This window comes from Danaus plexippus, chromosome 30, assembly GCF_018135715.1.
Source record: "Danaus plexippus chromosome 30, MEX_DaPlex, whole genome shotgun sequence".
Taxonomy (NCBI): Eukaryota; Metazoa; Arthropoda; class Insecta; order Lepidoptera; family Nymphalidae; genus Danaus; species Danaus plexippus.
This window is the reverse complement of record NC_083557.1, coordinates 3118727-3136455: the sequence shown is the minus strand read 5'-3', so window position 1 is coordinate 3136455 and position 17729 is coordinate 3118727. Positions and strand designations below refer to the sequence as shown.

General features: G+C 32.5%; 2 protein-coding genes across 6 annotated transcripts; both read right to left on the bottom strand.

Annotated features, from left to right (window-relative positions):
* Positions 1–329: 329 nt before the first annotated feature.
* Positions 330–13061, bottom strand: LOC116776700 (choline/ethanolamine kinase). 5 transcript variants are annotated; one of them, XM_061525474.1, is made up of 9 exons: positions 12931–13061; positions 8273–8394; positions 4590–4743; positions 4314–4466; positions 3640–3825; positions 3102–3231; positions 2497–2789; positions 1188–1367; positions 330–1080 (listed from the first exon to the last, which is right to left on the bottom strand). In XM_061525474.1, the coding sequence occupies exons 1-9, from the start codon at positions 12937–12939 to the stop codon at positions 970–972; spliced, it is 1338 nt and encodes a 445-aa protein (XP_061381458.1). In that variant the 5' UTR covers positions 12940–13061; the 3' UTR covers positions 330–969. The 5 variants fall into 5 exon arrangements, 3 of the variants coding, with proteins under 3 accessions (XP_061381458.1, XP_032525849.2, XP_061381459.1); XM_032669958.2 differs by lacking the exon at positions 12931–13061 and adding an exon at positions 12243–12390; XR_009753302.1 differs by lacking the exons at positions 330–1080; positions 12931–13061 and adding exons at positions 2002–2075; positions 12243–12394 and having other exon boundaries at positions 1225–1367.
* Positions 13062–14193: 1132 nt separating this feature from the next.
* LOC116776704 (uncharacterized) lies at positions 14194–17413 on the bottom strand. Its single transcript, XM_061525503.1, has 5 exons — positions 17333–17413; positions 16912–17076; positions 16485–16635; positions 14547–14621; positions 14194–14208 (listed from the first exon to the last, which is right to left on the bottom strand). Exons 2-5 carry the CDS (start codon positions 17064–17066, stop codon positions 14194–14196), a joined length of 396 nt encoding a protein of 131 aa, XP_061381487.1. The 5' UTR covers positions 17067–17076; positions 17333–17413.
* Positions 17414–17729: the final 316 nt, after the last annotated feature.

Below are 17729 nucleotides of genomic sequence, written 5' to 3'. Positions count from 1 at the left end.
TGTTATAGTTTGTTCTTATAATGTTTAGGTTTTGTACAATATACAGCGGGATAAAATTATTGAATCGTCATAAATACGCAATTTAAATATTCGCGTAATCAATAATAAAAGTTATCCTACTTTAAGTTTTATAAACTGTAAACACTGGCTTCAGCCATCTTGAATGTCATCGATGAAATAAGCGCCAAACATAATTTGACATTCAAAAACTACATTTGAGATATATATAATAGTGTGAAGAAAACTAAAAACCTTTAACAGAATATAAACTGAGGTAAATAGTTTTCGTAACTATCGAATTTTAGTGTGGGGGTCAATTGAAACATCACTAAGGTAATTATCGTTTAATGTCATCACTAAATAAGAACGGTATCACAAAAAAAAACCACAATATAAATTTGTACATAAATTATTATTTACAAAAGGATTTTTTAATGTTTCGCTTAAATATATCGTATATGTGAGAGTATCTATATACATGCAGCCCGAGTCTTTGGTAATATTATTTACAAAAACTGTTCAGGAAACGTATGAGATTGAGATTGTTATTTTTATTATAAGTACTTAGCATTAAGTATCTATAAACATAATGAACTACCGAATCTATTATTTCGGAAGTTTTCACACCGTCAAAACTATACTAACAGCCAAGGCACGTTCATTTAATCATTGGTGCCGACTGATATATGTGAATTTTTAATTATCTCTTCCATATATTATTACGTATAAATTTCTATGTTAAATTTTTTAAAAGCATAAGTCATCTATGAAATACAGATAGGAATGTCATTCGGTTGTGCGTTAATACTGCTAAGATAACATCCTCGTGTATATCCGAGTCCACAACGGGTCTTTCCTTCTAGCAGCCTTTAATTTATTCTCAGTAAATCACCACTCCTATATACAAAGTCATAATAATTTTCACTGTATGTCCGTCTCTCAGAGTACCCTTCACTGTTTCAACTCGACTCATATATCAACTTCACATATTTTTCTTTTCAACGGTAGACCGTAGTTGGCTTTCTTGATGACTTCCTGTTTGAGACGCAAGTAAGACTCCACTCTTGATAGCCCGTATTCCTATAAATACAAATATATATACTAATTACGATTTTAGATTATATATTTTAAATATCTATGCCATTTAGATGTTTATAATCAATAATAGGAATATCTTATCCGCTTACCCAATAACCGAAGGGTATTTGGCTCTTGGATGCATTGACAATGGACCATAGAGACCAGAACAGGTCGCTGGCCAACGCGAAGGCCTCCACCTCCGCTAGCAGCTGATTCACATCATCTATAGAAGGTGACCTGTCCTCCCCTGAGTGATAATGCTTCAGGTACTCCTTGATAAAAATCTCCTGAAAATTCACAATCAATTCGTTATTACCACATTTTTGTGTAACCAGCGCTGACATTACATATTAGTCATTATAAATGCTTTTGTGATTTGATTTTGTAAGATTTGTGAAAAAAATAATTATCAAATGATATGTAAGGTATGTTTTGTTTATAAAATAAAAACTCTTTAAACAACAAATCCCACACAATGTCTCAATGTAACAGAAAATATTTCTTTTAATATTCTGTATATATGAGAAATTTTTATATATACTACTATCCAAGGCAAATTTCCCGAGCACTTAATAAGTAATAATGATATTATTTAAATGATTAGCTTTGCATGTTTGTGGATTGATCAAATTAATTTAAAGCACAAGTGCGGCCTTGTCTGCACAATAGGCCGCACCTCGTTGGCTAATAAAATATTAATTTTAATGGTATATTAATTTAGTGGAATCGTAATCGGACTTGTCTCGGGTTATTCTTGAGTATTTAATGACAATAGCAATTATAAACACACAACCGCCATTTATATTCGTCGTAATCGGTTAGAGGGCCGTCGAATTACGATTCCGCTTAGTATATAACATATATATATACCACATTATTTAATATATACCTATTTTTAACTATAATTGGTCTAAAATTTACAATAATACTGTGTTCGTCCGGTGACTTCACTTGCCGCCTGCCCCGGTATTGAACTATTGACCCTTTGTCAGGAACTAAAAATAAGCACACAAACAAAAGCTTCGTATTTTACGGCTCCGCGTCCTGTTCTAACGGAGACATATCTTTTATTCATTACAAGATTTCCATAAACTCTTTCAGGAACCAAAAGTTTATATTTTTGTCGCCACATAGTGTCTGAGCACATTCCGATATAACTTTAGTCATGAGAGATATGAACCAGTAAAACTTTTGGCCCGCGAAAGATTTGTATAGTATGGAAACACGAACAGGTTTTGGTTCAAAAAAAATAATAATATTAAAAGCGACGTATAGACGGGAAATTTTTTGGCATAAATGTATTAGATTGAACCAAAAAAATTAACAAAAAATCTCATCGGTATACACACGTACTGATAGAAGCCATTGTGTTAACAAGCGATGATGTGTGTGCGGTGAGCTATATGTGTGTCCAACCTTTTGCTCCAGCGTGGCCGCGTTGTCGTGGTTCTCGTGGTAGAAGGGCGTCTCGGGGTTGGTGTAGTCGTAGCACCACTCCTGGAAGTGGTTCGCAATGTCGAAGCCCCTGTAATTGTAGGCGCAGTACTCAAAGTCTATGAGCACCAGCTTGGGTTCCCCGCTGTCCGATATCTGGCTTATGATGGAGTCCTCGTCGTCGTAGTGGATGTCCTTCTTGTCCTCGTACGAGCCGACGTAGGCCGTGGATTCTTCCTCGTTCGGAGTGTCATCCTCCAACATTAGGATGTTGCCTGGAATTAATATTATATTATATATAACACGCATTTAATTTGAACGGAACCTTTAATTTTCCGAACGCAGCCGAAGTGACGTTAAGCAATGACATCTGCTTTGTCACTTTTACGCGGGAAAGTATATGTCGACGAGATGTGTGTTTTTAAATTGAATTTAACTCATTTAAGGTGTTTTGAGCTTAAGATAACAATTAGTCTGTTCTAGTTGGGCTTTGATTTGCTATTTAAAAGTACTGGCTTCACAAGACAACTATATTTTTTAATAATTTTGTTAGTGTCCTAAATATATATGTATATATATAACGTTACCTTCTTGCATGTCGTTGTGGCAGAACACCACGGGCGACTCGACCGTGGCCAGGAATTTTTTCAACCATTCAATTTCCTTATCGAAGTCTATCGTACGCAGATGCTTGATGATACTCTGTTCCTGATCGTTCTACAAGAAAAATTCATGTATTTGTTGGGATCGATATCAAAAAGGATATACTTAATATTATAAAAACAATTATCTTGTTTAAAATAATGTTTTTCCTACTATTTTAAATACACATCTGTCTGAGGACGTTTGTTGCGTTGCAAATAAAAAGTACTAAACGGATTTTCATGAAACTTCACGCGGATATAGTTTAAATATCAGAATAAGACACAGGCTATATATATACTATCTATTACTCCTTGCAGTTTACACGAACATGTAATATAGTACTGTGACACAGACGACAGATGGCGCTGACGATTCATTAACATATATATTGTAATAGGACACATTTATATCTCTCGGAGTCAAATTACGAAGATGCAAAGCAAGTCGCGGGCAAAAACTAGTCTTATATCCGTCCCTTACCTTTCCAACAACTGTGTTATCTAGCCTCTCTTCTTTAACTATCTTGCTCCACTTGTATATGGTCTTCCAAAGCCAGTTCGGTTCCTTGGACAGCGGCACGTCCATGGAGTGTATGGCCGCCATCTTCTCAGCTATCTTCATAGAGAGCGAGGGTTCTGAGAGCTCTTTGGTGAGAAGCGACCTCGCCTGTGGGTATTAATGGACTATTAAAAGACTTTAAAAGATTATCGCGAGTATTCTTCTAAATAGAACCTTGATCACGGTTGCTGTACAGTAACCGGAACGTAGAGATGTAATTAAAAATCGTGTCGTAAATACGATAACATTAGTTTTATTTAACGAATTAACGAAAATTCTCTCTTGTAATGGCTATTCTTCCCTTTATTTGGCTATATGTGTGTTAAAGTTTCCCAAACATTACGTTGACCAAGATTTGTTATGTTCCATCGATGCCACAATTATCATTCAGATGTCAAAGTATTAAAAAATGTAGTGCATTTTAAGCAAAAACTCTTGTTACATTACTAGAGTTATATATAAAAATTTCTTGTTCTTCATTCTAGATCATTCTATTGTAAAGCTGTCATTATATTTTTTTCTAATCAAGATAAAAAGAGATAACGTATGGTAAAACGAGTAAAATCCGTGTGACTTGTCTTGTAGCTTCGACTCACCGGCACGTACTGTTCGATTCTTCCTCCAGAGAACACTCCGTGCAACTTCGGACCGAGTCTTCTTTCAGATAATAGAGTGAATATAACTGACTCGGTGACTATAGCGTCCATTGCTCTTTCTCCATGAACCTGGCCGTATATACGCAGCAGTACCTTGAGTTAAACAGAAAAAACGCTAAATTAACGACCTTCTTTGCTAAATTTCACTAGCCCAAAAAAAAAAAAATATTTGGGCATACTCGTTCAATGGCCCATTTAATGTGGTATTTGTCTCACCTTTTTCGGTTCATCCATGGAGAATGAATGGGAGCTCATGATTTGTCGCCTCTGAAGCCTGGCTTCATCAGCTTCCAAGGAACTCTCACGGGTGTACCGTATCTTGCTTGTGTCTGGGAGCGCCACGTAGTATAGGAAATTCGATAGGCCTCCACTACACACATATAATATTTACCATTATAAAAAAAAATTGTACAGTTAAGGATTTTTATGAGGAATAATGAAAATAAGAAGAGTTTTTGTCCATTTTGACCAAGACTACATTCGTAATATTGGTAGTTATTTAGTTAGACTTGGTAGTTATTTGTAAACTATTTTTTCTTATAATTTTAGTATTCAAGTAAGGCGATCTTCCCACAGAGATAGGATCTATACATTATCTTTCAATCCACCAGCTAGGATGGTATCTTTTATTGTTTAAAATTCACTGTAGCTTTATTAAATAAGTTATTTTAACATGCTTTAATATTAATAATGAGATTTGAGATTTTTTACGTTTAGATGTAGTCAATCACTTGTTTTGGGCCGGTAGAGATTTTCCTCTTTTTGTCTTTATAATAATTTGTGTAAATTTAATTGTTCGTACTATTTTAATAATACTTCATTGAAAGAACTGTTTACACTGGCGTGTTACAACTATCGGAAAAAAAATATAATAAGTTTTTAAGCAATCTATATATCAATATAATATTCACTTCGCGATAAACGTCATTTAATTTTTCAATTAAATCCACATGCACGTTATACCAAGAAAACAAAAAAAAAAAATCATACTAAACAGCGAAAATTATTGAAATACCGTCACGCGCACATCGTCCGTGTGAACAACTGTTTAAAAACAAACAGCTCCGCGGAAACACGTTACACTATAGGTAATTAAGTAATTTCAATATATATATATCTCATGATACATACTGCGCTATGTCAAAACAAAACAACCATGTTATGCTACTGCGTTTTAAAATTATTGATTTTTCACGCAGTTGGAACAAGTTTTGTGTCAAGGTTGTAAACATATTGATAAGGCGTGATTTTTTTTAGTACCACTTTATTTTAATATATATATATATTATATACAAATGTGAAATTTTTGGAAAGACAATAAAATGTACTTGAATAAGATATGTTCATTGTTATGTCATAATATTATAATTAACGAGAAAATGCCAATATACAAATACAGAACCGATTTTGATAAAACTCATCATTCTTATAAATTACGTGTGAGAATTAACGTTCCTATATCCTAGCACTGGAATTAATGCGTGAAAAGTATTTATAGTTTATATAAACTTAATAATCAAAATAATTAATTGTCTATATTGTCACGAAAAATTATACAACGACGAAATTTAAGAAAAAAAAATCACTAGTGCGAGAAAAAAATACTATAAAATGCATACAAAAAACCGGTAATTACCTGACGATAAATAAATCTATTGTTATTTTAAAGTAACGCTATTTCCATCAAGTTTTCCTCTTATCGATGAAAATTTTAAATACACGGATAAGTTTTTATTTGTATATAACTCAGAGTTATTGTTATTTACTTCACGTAATGTAAATGAGGATTAATAGAATAGACCCATTATGTATATTGTTTCCTATGATTATTAATCTTCTACTTACCCTTTCTTATCAAGTACAAGGATTGGACGTGTTATATCAAGTCCTTTTTTTATGTTAAAAAAAATCAATATAGTAATATATATATTATACACTCTATAATTTTATATAAAGTGTATATAGTTGAGTCGTGGTGGCCTGGAGGTTAAAGACCCGCCCCTCATACGTGAGGGCTCGAAACCTGGCAAGTACCGATGTGATCTTTTCCGTGTCATATGTACTTTCTAAGAGTATTTAGACACCACTGACGGACGGTGAAGGAAAACATCAGGAGGAAACCTGGTCTTATAATTTCAAATTATAAGATTGAAATCGCCAACCCGTCTTGAGCGAGCGTGGTGATTAATGCTCTAACCTTCTCCATGTGAGAAGAGGCCTTTGCTTGATAGTTGCTATTTTTGTATCAAACAATAATAATTCGATGTTTTGAATAACAAGGCTATAAAATTACACCTGTATTTTTAATAAAAACAGGAAAAAGCTGAATTATAAAGTCACCCAAACACACAACTTACGTTTCAAATCAAGGACAATTTTGTGCGACTCTTTCAAAGTTTTTTATAGCAAACGATTATTCTTTACAATGGACAGTAATGAAACTTTTTATGCTCCACTCGCTTGTCGTAAATTTGGATATTTTTTTAAGGATTTCAACCAAAAAATGTATCTTTGTTATGGCATTTTTTCCAGGCTTGCGACAATAGATTTTTTGCTATCTTTTATATGGTGAAAAGTGGCAGTTTTTTTCTGAATGACGCTACTCAAGGTTATTAGTGCTTCCCAACTACCTGCTTGGATATGCCAATGTATCAGAAAAAACAAAAAGACCTCTGCATGACGATGTTTTTGTCGAAGTATGGGTACATTTAGTATTCCTGGTTCGCAATGTACTCAGCACTTGACTACAATATTAACAGACATAGCATTTTGTCACACTTCACGTAGACGATATTACGATATCATTTAATTGCTTTTAAAATATATTTCCATTTCGCAATCAAGTATATTTTCCATCATTCCCGCCACTCTCTCATGCTGTCAGCGGCGTGCACACCATATATGTATATAAGCACATACCCTGCCCATATCACAACTAAACCTATATTGTTTAATTCTTATTTACATACTGTTAATCATACACTACGACATCTTGATTTGGTAAAATTGTTTAAAAGTGCCATCTGTCAACTTAAAACTAACAATTTCGATTTGCTGGCGGCCAGTGCCGCCTCCCAGCCAAAGCGGCCGTAAGCACAGCTACTCGGTGCATATATTCCATACTAATCATCTCAAGGACGATCTACAAATCTTTTGTCGTATGCGGGAAATATTTGCATGTGTGTGTGCAAAAACTATGCATGTGTTAGTATTCCAGAGGCACCGTTTCCTTAACCCTACTCGTTTAAAACGTCTCAGAAACTCAATAGATTGTCAAATGAAATGGGACTATTTAATTTGTCGGTGTACCGTTCAAATATTTTTTCGCCTTTTTATTATTATTGCCCTTCTACTCGCAAGTGAATAAGATTTAATTAGCTAATTACTTAATTTATTAACTAATAATGGAAAATTATAGCTCTGTAGTGATGTGTGTTTAACGAAATTAATTACGAGTACATCTTTAATGTTGTTTGATGATTAGTTTAAAATAATTACAAAGGGAAGGTGTGGGACCAGTTTAGATTTAAATAAAAAGTATTATGATAGTTGTTATCTGACATCAAGTTGTGTACACACAAATACGTTTTTTTTTGTTGTTTTCAAATAATAATATTAAGAATGTTTGCATCTTCACTGGATATTCCGATATAAATAACTTAAATAAAGCGGTGATAAACAGATCGTAATCGCAATTTCGCGGCTCAGAGGTACCTAGTTGATAGACTCATAAAATATATAGATGTTAGTTCTGAACGGACTGCTGTAACTTTATGAGCGAACATTATCAATATTTTAGAGGAGGAGTTATTATGATGAGGATTTGTGTTTTATTTTTCAAACACATTCTGCTAGCCCTACCCCAAATCTCCATGCACGCCCCTGCATGCTGTACATACCTGATTCTCTTGAAGTCCAGCTCCGATGGATCGACTGTCTTCCAGGCTCCATGGAGATAATTCCTGCAAATTCTGCCAGCGACCTCCCTCATTTCCTCTTCAGTGCCGCACATTTGTAATTTCTGGGGAAATATTTACAATTTAATTCTCTCCCAATTTATAGTGTCCATTAAGAAGCAAATTTTCATCGTCATGTCCCAATATTAAAGATGTTCTTGAATGTCTAATCAAATACATTTTTTTATTATTAATTTACCACTTGCAGGTCCTAATCCAGCGTGATCCGTTTGTGATTAGATACCAAAAGTCCAAAGAATGCCTTGGGATTCCGAAACTTGTAAAACGTAATCCTTTTATCTGACTACAAAACAATTCATCTTTTTTGTAGGCTATTTTTTGGGCCCATAAAAGTTATTCTGTTGCCAATTGAGATAAGATTGTCTTTATCGTTAATATAGCATTGTATAGTTGACAATTACAGAAAAATTCCTTCCAATAAAGCCTAGACACCACCAATATAACAATTTTATGACAAAAACAATTTTATCTATGAGTCATTATTTTACCGCTTCTAGGAAACAATAGATTTATTTACAATTGCACAGAATACAACAAATCCGGTATTAAGAGGTTTATACTCTGTGAAGATAACTCGTCTACCGCCAGTCTAAGGTCGTGTCGGTGTCATTAAATAATATTTTAACCTATAAAACTTAACGCACTAAAATGATAAACAAATTATTTATTTATTAACTACAATGTACCCTAGACATGTTCCTCATATAAATATTATTTTTTACGTTTGTTATTGTCAATATAAAATTCATTTAATTAAGACCAAAAACAAGGATTTCCGAAACGATGTTTACGTCGTGAACTTAGAGAGTAAACAAATTTTGATTGAAGTCAAACTAAATAATATCTCACTAGAAAAGTATCAAAAATATTAATTTAAAAAAAAATCATATTGATATATTATTGAAACTTTATAAGTGGTTTAATCTAAAAAAATAAATAATTTCTTATTCTCAGAGAAGCGTGGCACACGTCGCTCTTATCATGTAAAGGTATTGACTGATTAATAAGTCTGGAATCGTTTAAATTAGAAGGTTAAAGATTCATGATTAAATGACTCGGAGACAAGATACGGACACGATAAGTGTATCATAAAGTATTATTGGGCTGATTGCGTGTAACCCTTGGAATAGCTTTCTTTAGAATTGTTAATGAAAAACAAAGAAATGGACTGACGTTGAAGCGAGGATGGAAAATTTCATGACCATCAATGAAATGACAAATAACATGACCAAGTGATAGACATTTGCATCTCGTCTTCGTGATCACGGTCGCTACAAAGTAACCGAAACGTCGAGGGTATGTAGTTTTAGTAGTAGTAAAAAAATATTAGTTTTATTCCAAAAATATTCTAAATTTTGCATTGGCTTCTGAGAATTTTTACGTTTTGTCTAAAGTCCACATTTTTAATTTTTGCTTCGCACATCGATTGTTATTGTTAAGATTCGAGGTGAGGTACGAGTTTATCTCGGATTAATTGAATTATTACATTATATTCTAGGCTTATTGTTATCTCAACGATAAGACCGATTGCTGTGGAATGGAAATTTGTGATGCGTGCCAAGGATTAAAATTTTAAATGATTAGTTATAGATCTATAATGATAACTAAAATTATACACGCGTTTGAGATAATAAATTACCCTGACAACGGCTGGACTATTTCATCTTACTGTGTCTACAAAATCGTTAGACATTGAACTATAAAAATATAAACATTAGCATGCATGGATTGATCGACAAGGGAAACAAGACCGCATTTATTGACAAAAAAATAAATCGTTTGTTACACACAAACTCAAAAACTACTAAACGGATTTCAATGAAAAATTAATAATATATATATGCATAGCATATATGCTATATTTTTAAAAACTCTGCTTAACACCCGAGGCAACACATCGTTATAGTTGTATGTAGTATATGTTGCTGTCACACTGATGATAGATGTCGCTAGAGATCGCTTGGAAAATCTATCGTTTTGAGCACACATTATCGGTAACTCCAAATACAATTCTGATGTCTGAACGGTAGACAACGCGGGGCAGCGTTAGTGTTATAAAAAGATACTTGCGAAAATACATGACGTAATGACACAATAAGGGAAGAACATCGAACAATCTTACTCTCGTATTTTTAAGTTATTTGCTTAATAGAATTAAAAGATGATTATTACTGAACCTGTTTAGGGTACCACATAATGGAACATGGAATAACAATACGGTTGGCAATTTGAGAAAATTTAAAAACTATAAATACATCCAAATCCCTACATTGGATATCGATCCTTCAAATCCCAGTCCATTAACATTGATCCTTATATAGAAAGACAAATATTAAATGATCGACTTCTTTCTTACCCGCCAAACTAAAAAAAAAGGGGGTTATGTTTCTACATGTATGTATGTAAGCTTGTTCCTGATAAAACATTAATGATACATAGAAATAAATCTCAAATCATTAGCAAAATAAAGAATTAATTTATTAAATGACTCTTTAAATTATAACCGGAATAAAAAAAAAATATCACAATACATATCCAGCTATTGTTATATATTTTATATTATTGGGAATAGTTAATGAAAACCCACACAATATATTAAAAGATTAATTCAAGACACATTCGAGTAAATTAAAAATAATAAGAAGAAAAAATAATCATCAAAAAATTTCATAAATTTGATCCAGAGTTTCAGATATATGTGTTAACATACAAACATACATACATACACACATATATATATATATAAATATAGCAATAATGTTACATCAAGTGCACTAGAACTACAAGTTTTTATCTCACTTGGCATGATCTAGGTCATAAACGTCGATACAACTTATATGAGGATTTAATCATATTTTCTAAGAAATGTAACATTAGAAGGCTAGCGAATCATTTACCCTGGGTATATCTTAAAGCTAGCTTTATATAACCTTGTACTGACTATGTAAATTCTTAAAATATATATATATATATATATATATAATTCTTTATTCAGTGATTACAACAAAAATATAACGTATCTGATAAACACTTATCATTGTACTACGAATAAAGCCATCACAACTTAGCAGTACTTGAACATTATCAGATACAGGTACTCTCTGTATAGACACACCTCAAAGATAATGATAAGATCATAGTGCTGTATACAAGCCAAATATAATGATATCGTCTGGAAAATTTGCTAGAATATGAATTGAAAGTCATTATGTGTATTGCAATAATTGCAAAGGTTTATTAAGATTGAATTTTAAATTGCAACTATCACAGATTTTTATTGGAATTAATTGCTTCTATCAGCACAGTGTTGCCGCTGATCAAAATAACATTTTTGTTTGTCCGTTTAATTAAGACCTGCTGTTATATATTGTGACATATTCCAGATCTGATGTTCGAGTACAAAACGTCGTAAGTAATTACTAGATTACCCAATGATTTAACTATTTAACATGTTTGACTATGTCTATTCCTTTAATATTTTATTTATCCAGCTAGTTAACGTATAAAAGTTAACATAGTTTTAAAAATTTAATAATTGTTGTGTAGAAAATTAACATTCAAATTTGTGAGTTACATAATATGGATATCGGTGATAGAAGTTAAAATTATCATAATAATGACCTATATATTGTTTAATTAAATCATTAGTCCTACAAAATACTATCATGACGTCCAACATACATAACAACTTCCTCGTTAATAACGTAATTATCATTTCACAGTAAATATTGTTTACTTAGTTGACCCTAAGCACTCAGATTATTATTGTAATTCAAATTAAAATTGACTTAACGAAAAATACAAGGTTAGAGACATTTTTCTTATAAATCATTTAGTTTCAACTTGCGTATCATTTTATAAAGTAAAATTTAATTAAACGATTGTAACATACCCGCATATTACTTCTATTTGTATCAACAAATCTTCTATAACAGTTTCTTGCATTTACTAATATACTTTTAATATAGAAAGACATCAGTTTTTACCGAAACAAATATTTTTCACAACACTGACAGATTTTTTCACGTATCGATTTGACGTACGGCAGTGTTGCCGTCACGAAATTATGATATCATCTGAATTAATAAAAAACGTGTTATACTTATTATAACGCTTTTAATAAAAGAATTATATGGCGAGACATTTACAAATATTTAACTAAGTCTTAAAGTGCTCATATGGACGGTTTTAACACTGCGAAAGCTATGAACAGAGGACATAAATATAGATTTGTTTACTAAATTAATTTTTTGATATTAATAGAACCTGGTCTTAATAACATGTTTTTACCGTCATACATATCGTATACCATGAAATAAGGTGATAAATTTCTATAATACATTTTTTTTTACGATATTATATAAAAATTTTATTCAAATCTATTATTCAATATAAATGAAAAAGACTGAATCTAAGATAAAATCAATTTAGTTCAAACAATAAGCTGTAATTTCTGAAATTACATAAATTACGAAAAAATTACTGCAAATTATCTTCGACTACGTCACAGTGGTGCGATGTTTAAGATTTCTAATTAACTAAATCATCTACAACATGTCATGACTGAATATACAAATTACCTTAGCCATTGTCAAACAAACTCTTCAATATGAGCGATGCTGTATAAATATATTTTTTTAATTCAATTGAAATTCACCGTCTTAGTAATACAACTATTACGTCCGCACACGTCAAGTTAAAAATATCAACTGATTCAACGAGCGGGCTGGAAATTCAATAGAATGGTATATTGGTATCACCACGAGTGCGAGAGAGATGGAAGACACGAATACGAACGATGTGAGCCGAATATCGAAGAAATGCAACCCCCGTTGTTCGACGTGTCGCTACGTCACTATAACACGACCAAATATAATATCAATAATTCGCGAAGTAATGCACATGTGTTTCAACAATTTAATTTTGTCGGATTAAATGGTCTGATATTTTTTTTTATATCAACAAAGCAATAGCATGTAATTATATTACCTTAGTTACAATATGATTTTTTGTGATATAAAATGATTATTATATTGTTTTGCAATAAGTATAATTGTTTTGTAATGTTTATCGTTACTTGAAATATTTCATTGAGGCTATAGATAACACTTATATTGATACAAACTCTTTATCAGTGAAATTCATAACTAAGAAATGTTTGTGGAGTCAATATTCAACGGTGATAAAATCTTAAATAATAAATGACGAATTGTGTTTTATTTCAACTTAACCAATTGTACGACGTATTAAATCGAATACACGGAATTACTGTTACAAAGGAATCCTACAGATAAAAAATATATAAGATACATATTTATAATGTAAACAATAATGAAGTTAATTTTTATTTCTAATACTTTGAGATAATTCCAAAATAAGATAAGAAACCCTTACAGCGAATTTAATTTTCAACTTTTTATCCTGGAAGGTTCTATGTAACCGGTTCTTTGTCGCTGATGTAGAATTTCCAAACGGCGCTGAGGTTTTTTCCATATCTCAGTAATTACTTTGTCATTTATTTACATTGTCTTAATTGACTTAGTTTGGACATTAAAAATAAAGATGAATAAACAATTTGATAATTCTATTATTGTATATTAAAGGTTTGTTTGTATGTGTTTTGATAGTTGACGCACACAAGTGTCAACTATATTATATATTTAGTTAGATAAAAGGATTTTGTTCTTGACATTTAATTTGTTAACTTCGTATATCAATAGACGGTAGCTCTCATGGTGGTATGAGATTGGCAACTTTGAGAAAAAAAACTTATCGTAGTATTAAAAGGTATTGAAAATGAAATGAATTAGGTTTCCGACGAAATAGGTCTTATATGTCACCACCTATTTAACAAACAGCTGATAAATTAAAAAATATAAATTATAGTGCTTATACGAATGCCGTAAAACTAAATCCGGGCCTTTGTAAACTTTAGATTTGAACATAATCTGTTTTTTACTTTGATCGCCATAAAACCTATTTCCTAAGCGTCCTTCCAAATCAAACACGTGGCAACACCAACCCTCATAATATTTAAACAAAAAAAAATTGTATCTTGAAAACTTAAGCGTTAGGTGAAAGTTGTTTGATATTACTTATCCTTACTTGACAAACAAACATTGTAACTGACCGTATGTAAGTTAATATACAAACTAATCGCTCTGAAGGTAACTATGCAGTATTTTGTACAAGTAACCTTGGCTTCTTGTTTCGTCTTGTGGGACAGGCGCTGATACTTCTGGATTATAGCCGAATAATTGCTTTCACGGACCTAAAACAAGAAGAAATGTTACTCTTAGAATAATATTGTATAATATCTTATCTATTTCTGGGCTGGGCTGTTTTTGTGACTTAAACCTCGTTAATATGATAAAAAGAGAGGGATTCGCATCACTTCTGAGTTCTTGAACATGCATATGTGTTTATAAGTCGAATTATCAAAGCTATCTATTGGAGATTATTTACCGTTTTATGCCCTTAAAATAAAACAACAGAAGACACCAGTGGATTAATATTTTCATTGTAAAAATAGGGGGGGGGGAGAAGGCAGGGTATACTCTTGGTGGGAGTCACTGTTGGTGAGGACAGTATTACCTACAAAATGCCAAGAAACTATCTGCAGTGTTAGTGGCGGAACACCTTTCTAACGCAGAGCCCTAGCAAGTCCGAGTTACCCACGTCCCCTTCGGCCCTCCAAGGAACTGCTGCAACCGCGCAGACGTGTGACCGCTACCTAAATCCAAAAAGATTAGCGAAACCAATACAGTACAAAACCGGATCGATCAAACTACGAAGACATTTGGCATGAATAATAGTCCACAACTACACCTACCTAGGAAGCATAGTGTCGCAGAGTGGAGGTACCGAAGAGGACGTCGCTTCGAGAATCACCAAATCAAGAGCAGCCTTCGCGCAACTCCGTCCTGAAAGGCAGTCGCGCAAACTGACCAGGAGAGTTAAACTCAAAATATTCCGATCCAACGTCAAATCCGTGCTGTTATACGGATGTGAGACGTGGAAGGTTATTAAGGACATCTCGCATCGGCTTCAGGTCTTCGTCAATTGGTGTCTTCGCCGTATTCTCGGTATTTACTGGCCCGAGAAAATCTCCAACGTTAATCTGTGGGAACGCTGCGGTGAGACACCGATTGACCTGCAAATCAAACGTCGCAAGTGGAAGTGGATCGGACACGCGCTCCGAAGGGATCCGGAACACATACCGAGACAAGCCCTTGACTGGACCCCTGAAGGAAAGCGAAAACTTGGCCGCCCTAAGCAGACCTGGCGGCGGACGATCATTGCAGAGGTCAAAAACATCGGCAGGACTTGGAGCGACATGAAAGGCGAAGCTCAAGACCGAACGAGATAGCGACGTACTGTGGACGCCCTCTGCCCCATCTAGGGGACATAGGACCAAGAAGAGAGTATAAAAATGTTTATTTACTAAGAAACCGAGTGTTGCTCTGTTTGGAACTGTTTTCCTCAATCTTAAGTCAAGCCATACAAGACCAAGTATAGTCCTACGAAAATATAACTCATACTTAACTTAAAATACTATATAAATTTAAATTTTATCTCTTAAATTGATTCGGATAAAGAAGCCTTGACTGTTTGTATTATGCTTTATTGTCATGTAATCCTATCGACCTGGAGTGTCTGACACGGAACTGCCCCAGGATGAGCTTGTATTTACTACAGTCATATCTCGAGCTTGTACTATCATAACATATGTAAATAAATTTTTGAATTTTAAGAAAAAAATCCGATAAATCTTCCAAAGAAAAAGAGAAAAATGCTTGAGATGAAGATAATTTTATTAGACATTTCTATTAAGATATAGTAAATTTTTAGTGCATCACATTTAGGTACTGTAAAATGTCTTAATTATTAATATTTTTGGTACCTAAATAAATGATTATCATTTTGTTTCTATGAGAACGTGATTTATATTTCGGACTCGAATGGAGTTCGAGTAAAATGTTCATTACATTAAAACATGCGATAGAGACGAGAAAATATTTTGGAGAGCCATAGTCAATCTCAAAACTTTCTCTTTGGAAGCCATTATAAAGGATATTGTATTCTTATAACAAGTGATTTTTTTAATCCTCTTTAATAACCATCATATATTTACCGCCAGCTTCTGCCTCTCTTCTAAATTCTGTAACCTTTTCTCCATGAAGGACATACGTTTTTGAAAGTCGTTGGCGATACAGTGACAAAGGTTCAGGGATTCCCCGAATATACGTATTTTGCATTTTAAATCGTCGAAGTCAGATCTGAATCTATTAAAAAAACAATTACTAATATACTTCTACGTGTTATAATACGTTATAACGTAAGCAATTAAGAGGTTCTGTGTTTTTAACGTTTGTTGTAACTTTAGAACAACAATGTAAATTTTAATATAATATACGAATAACAAAGACTTAATTTTAAAATAACGTTTGCAGAAGAAATAATTCTAAGATATTATAAAGATTTTACCTAGAGAAGTAGAATTCAGTTAAATTAGAATTAAGTAAAATTCTTCCGGCTCTCATATTATTTGTTTTAATAACCTTGAAATTGAAGTTGTCAATGAGGCTTTGGATACAGAAGTTGCAGCATCTGATGTGGTGTCAGAGTTATTTAAATAACGACTGGAATCGTTTTGAGAATCGCTGTTGGATGACTCATCGTTTAGATGACATACGCCTCGTCTTCTATTTTTCATTATGAAACGCCTGATAAATAATAAACGCAATATACAAGAATGTGTAATTGCAATTATAAAAATATATTTATAATATATTGATTATAAAATTTATTGTTTGCAGTGTGTTTTAAAACAATATAAAAATATTGAGAATAGGTCATTAACGCCTTTTAAAATGTTTGAGCAATAACATAATTAAAATTTATTGATATAAATATTGTGAGATACGATTTCAACACATATTTAAAGTTAAACTTACTTTAAAATTAATTTTAATCGCTTACCGTTACATTTAATATTGAAATTTTATATTAGTATTTAAATATTTTTTGGTAGATTTACGTATGATTTTGACAAGAATTTTGTGTTAAAAAAAAATTGACAGACTGAACAGCTGTTGTTATTCTAGATTTATAACTGTTGTTGTCAAGAATGATCTTTTTTATATACGATCTATGTAGTAATATATTAAAAAATCCAAATAAATAAATACAATAAATGTAGCAATACGTATGAGTTATTTAATTTGTTTCTGTTATTATTATTTTTTAATGCCTTCGCTTCATTCTTACCGGAATCGTGGAATATTTCGCCCATGCGAACGTTTTTATTTGTTTGACGAATTATAACCTTGAGTACTGTGTGGAGGAAACACGGAGGAGTTTGTCGAATGGAATGAAG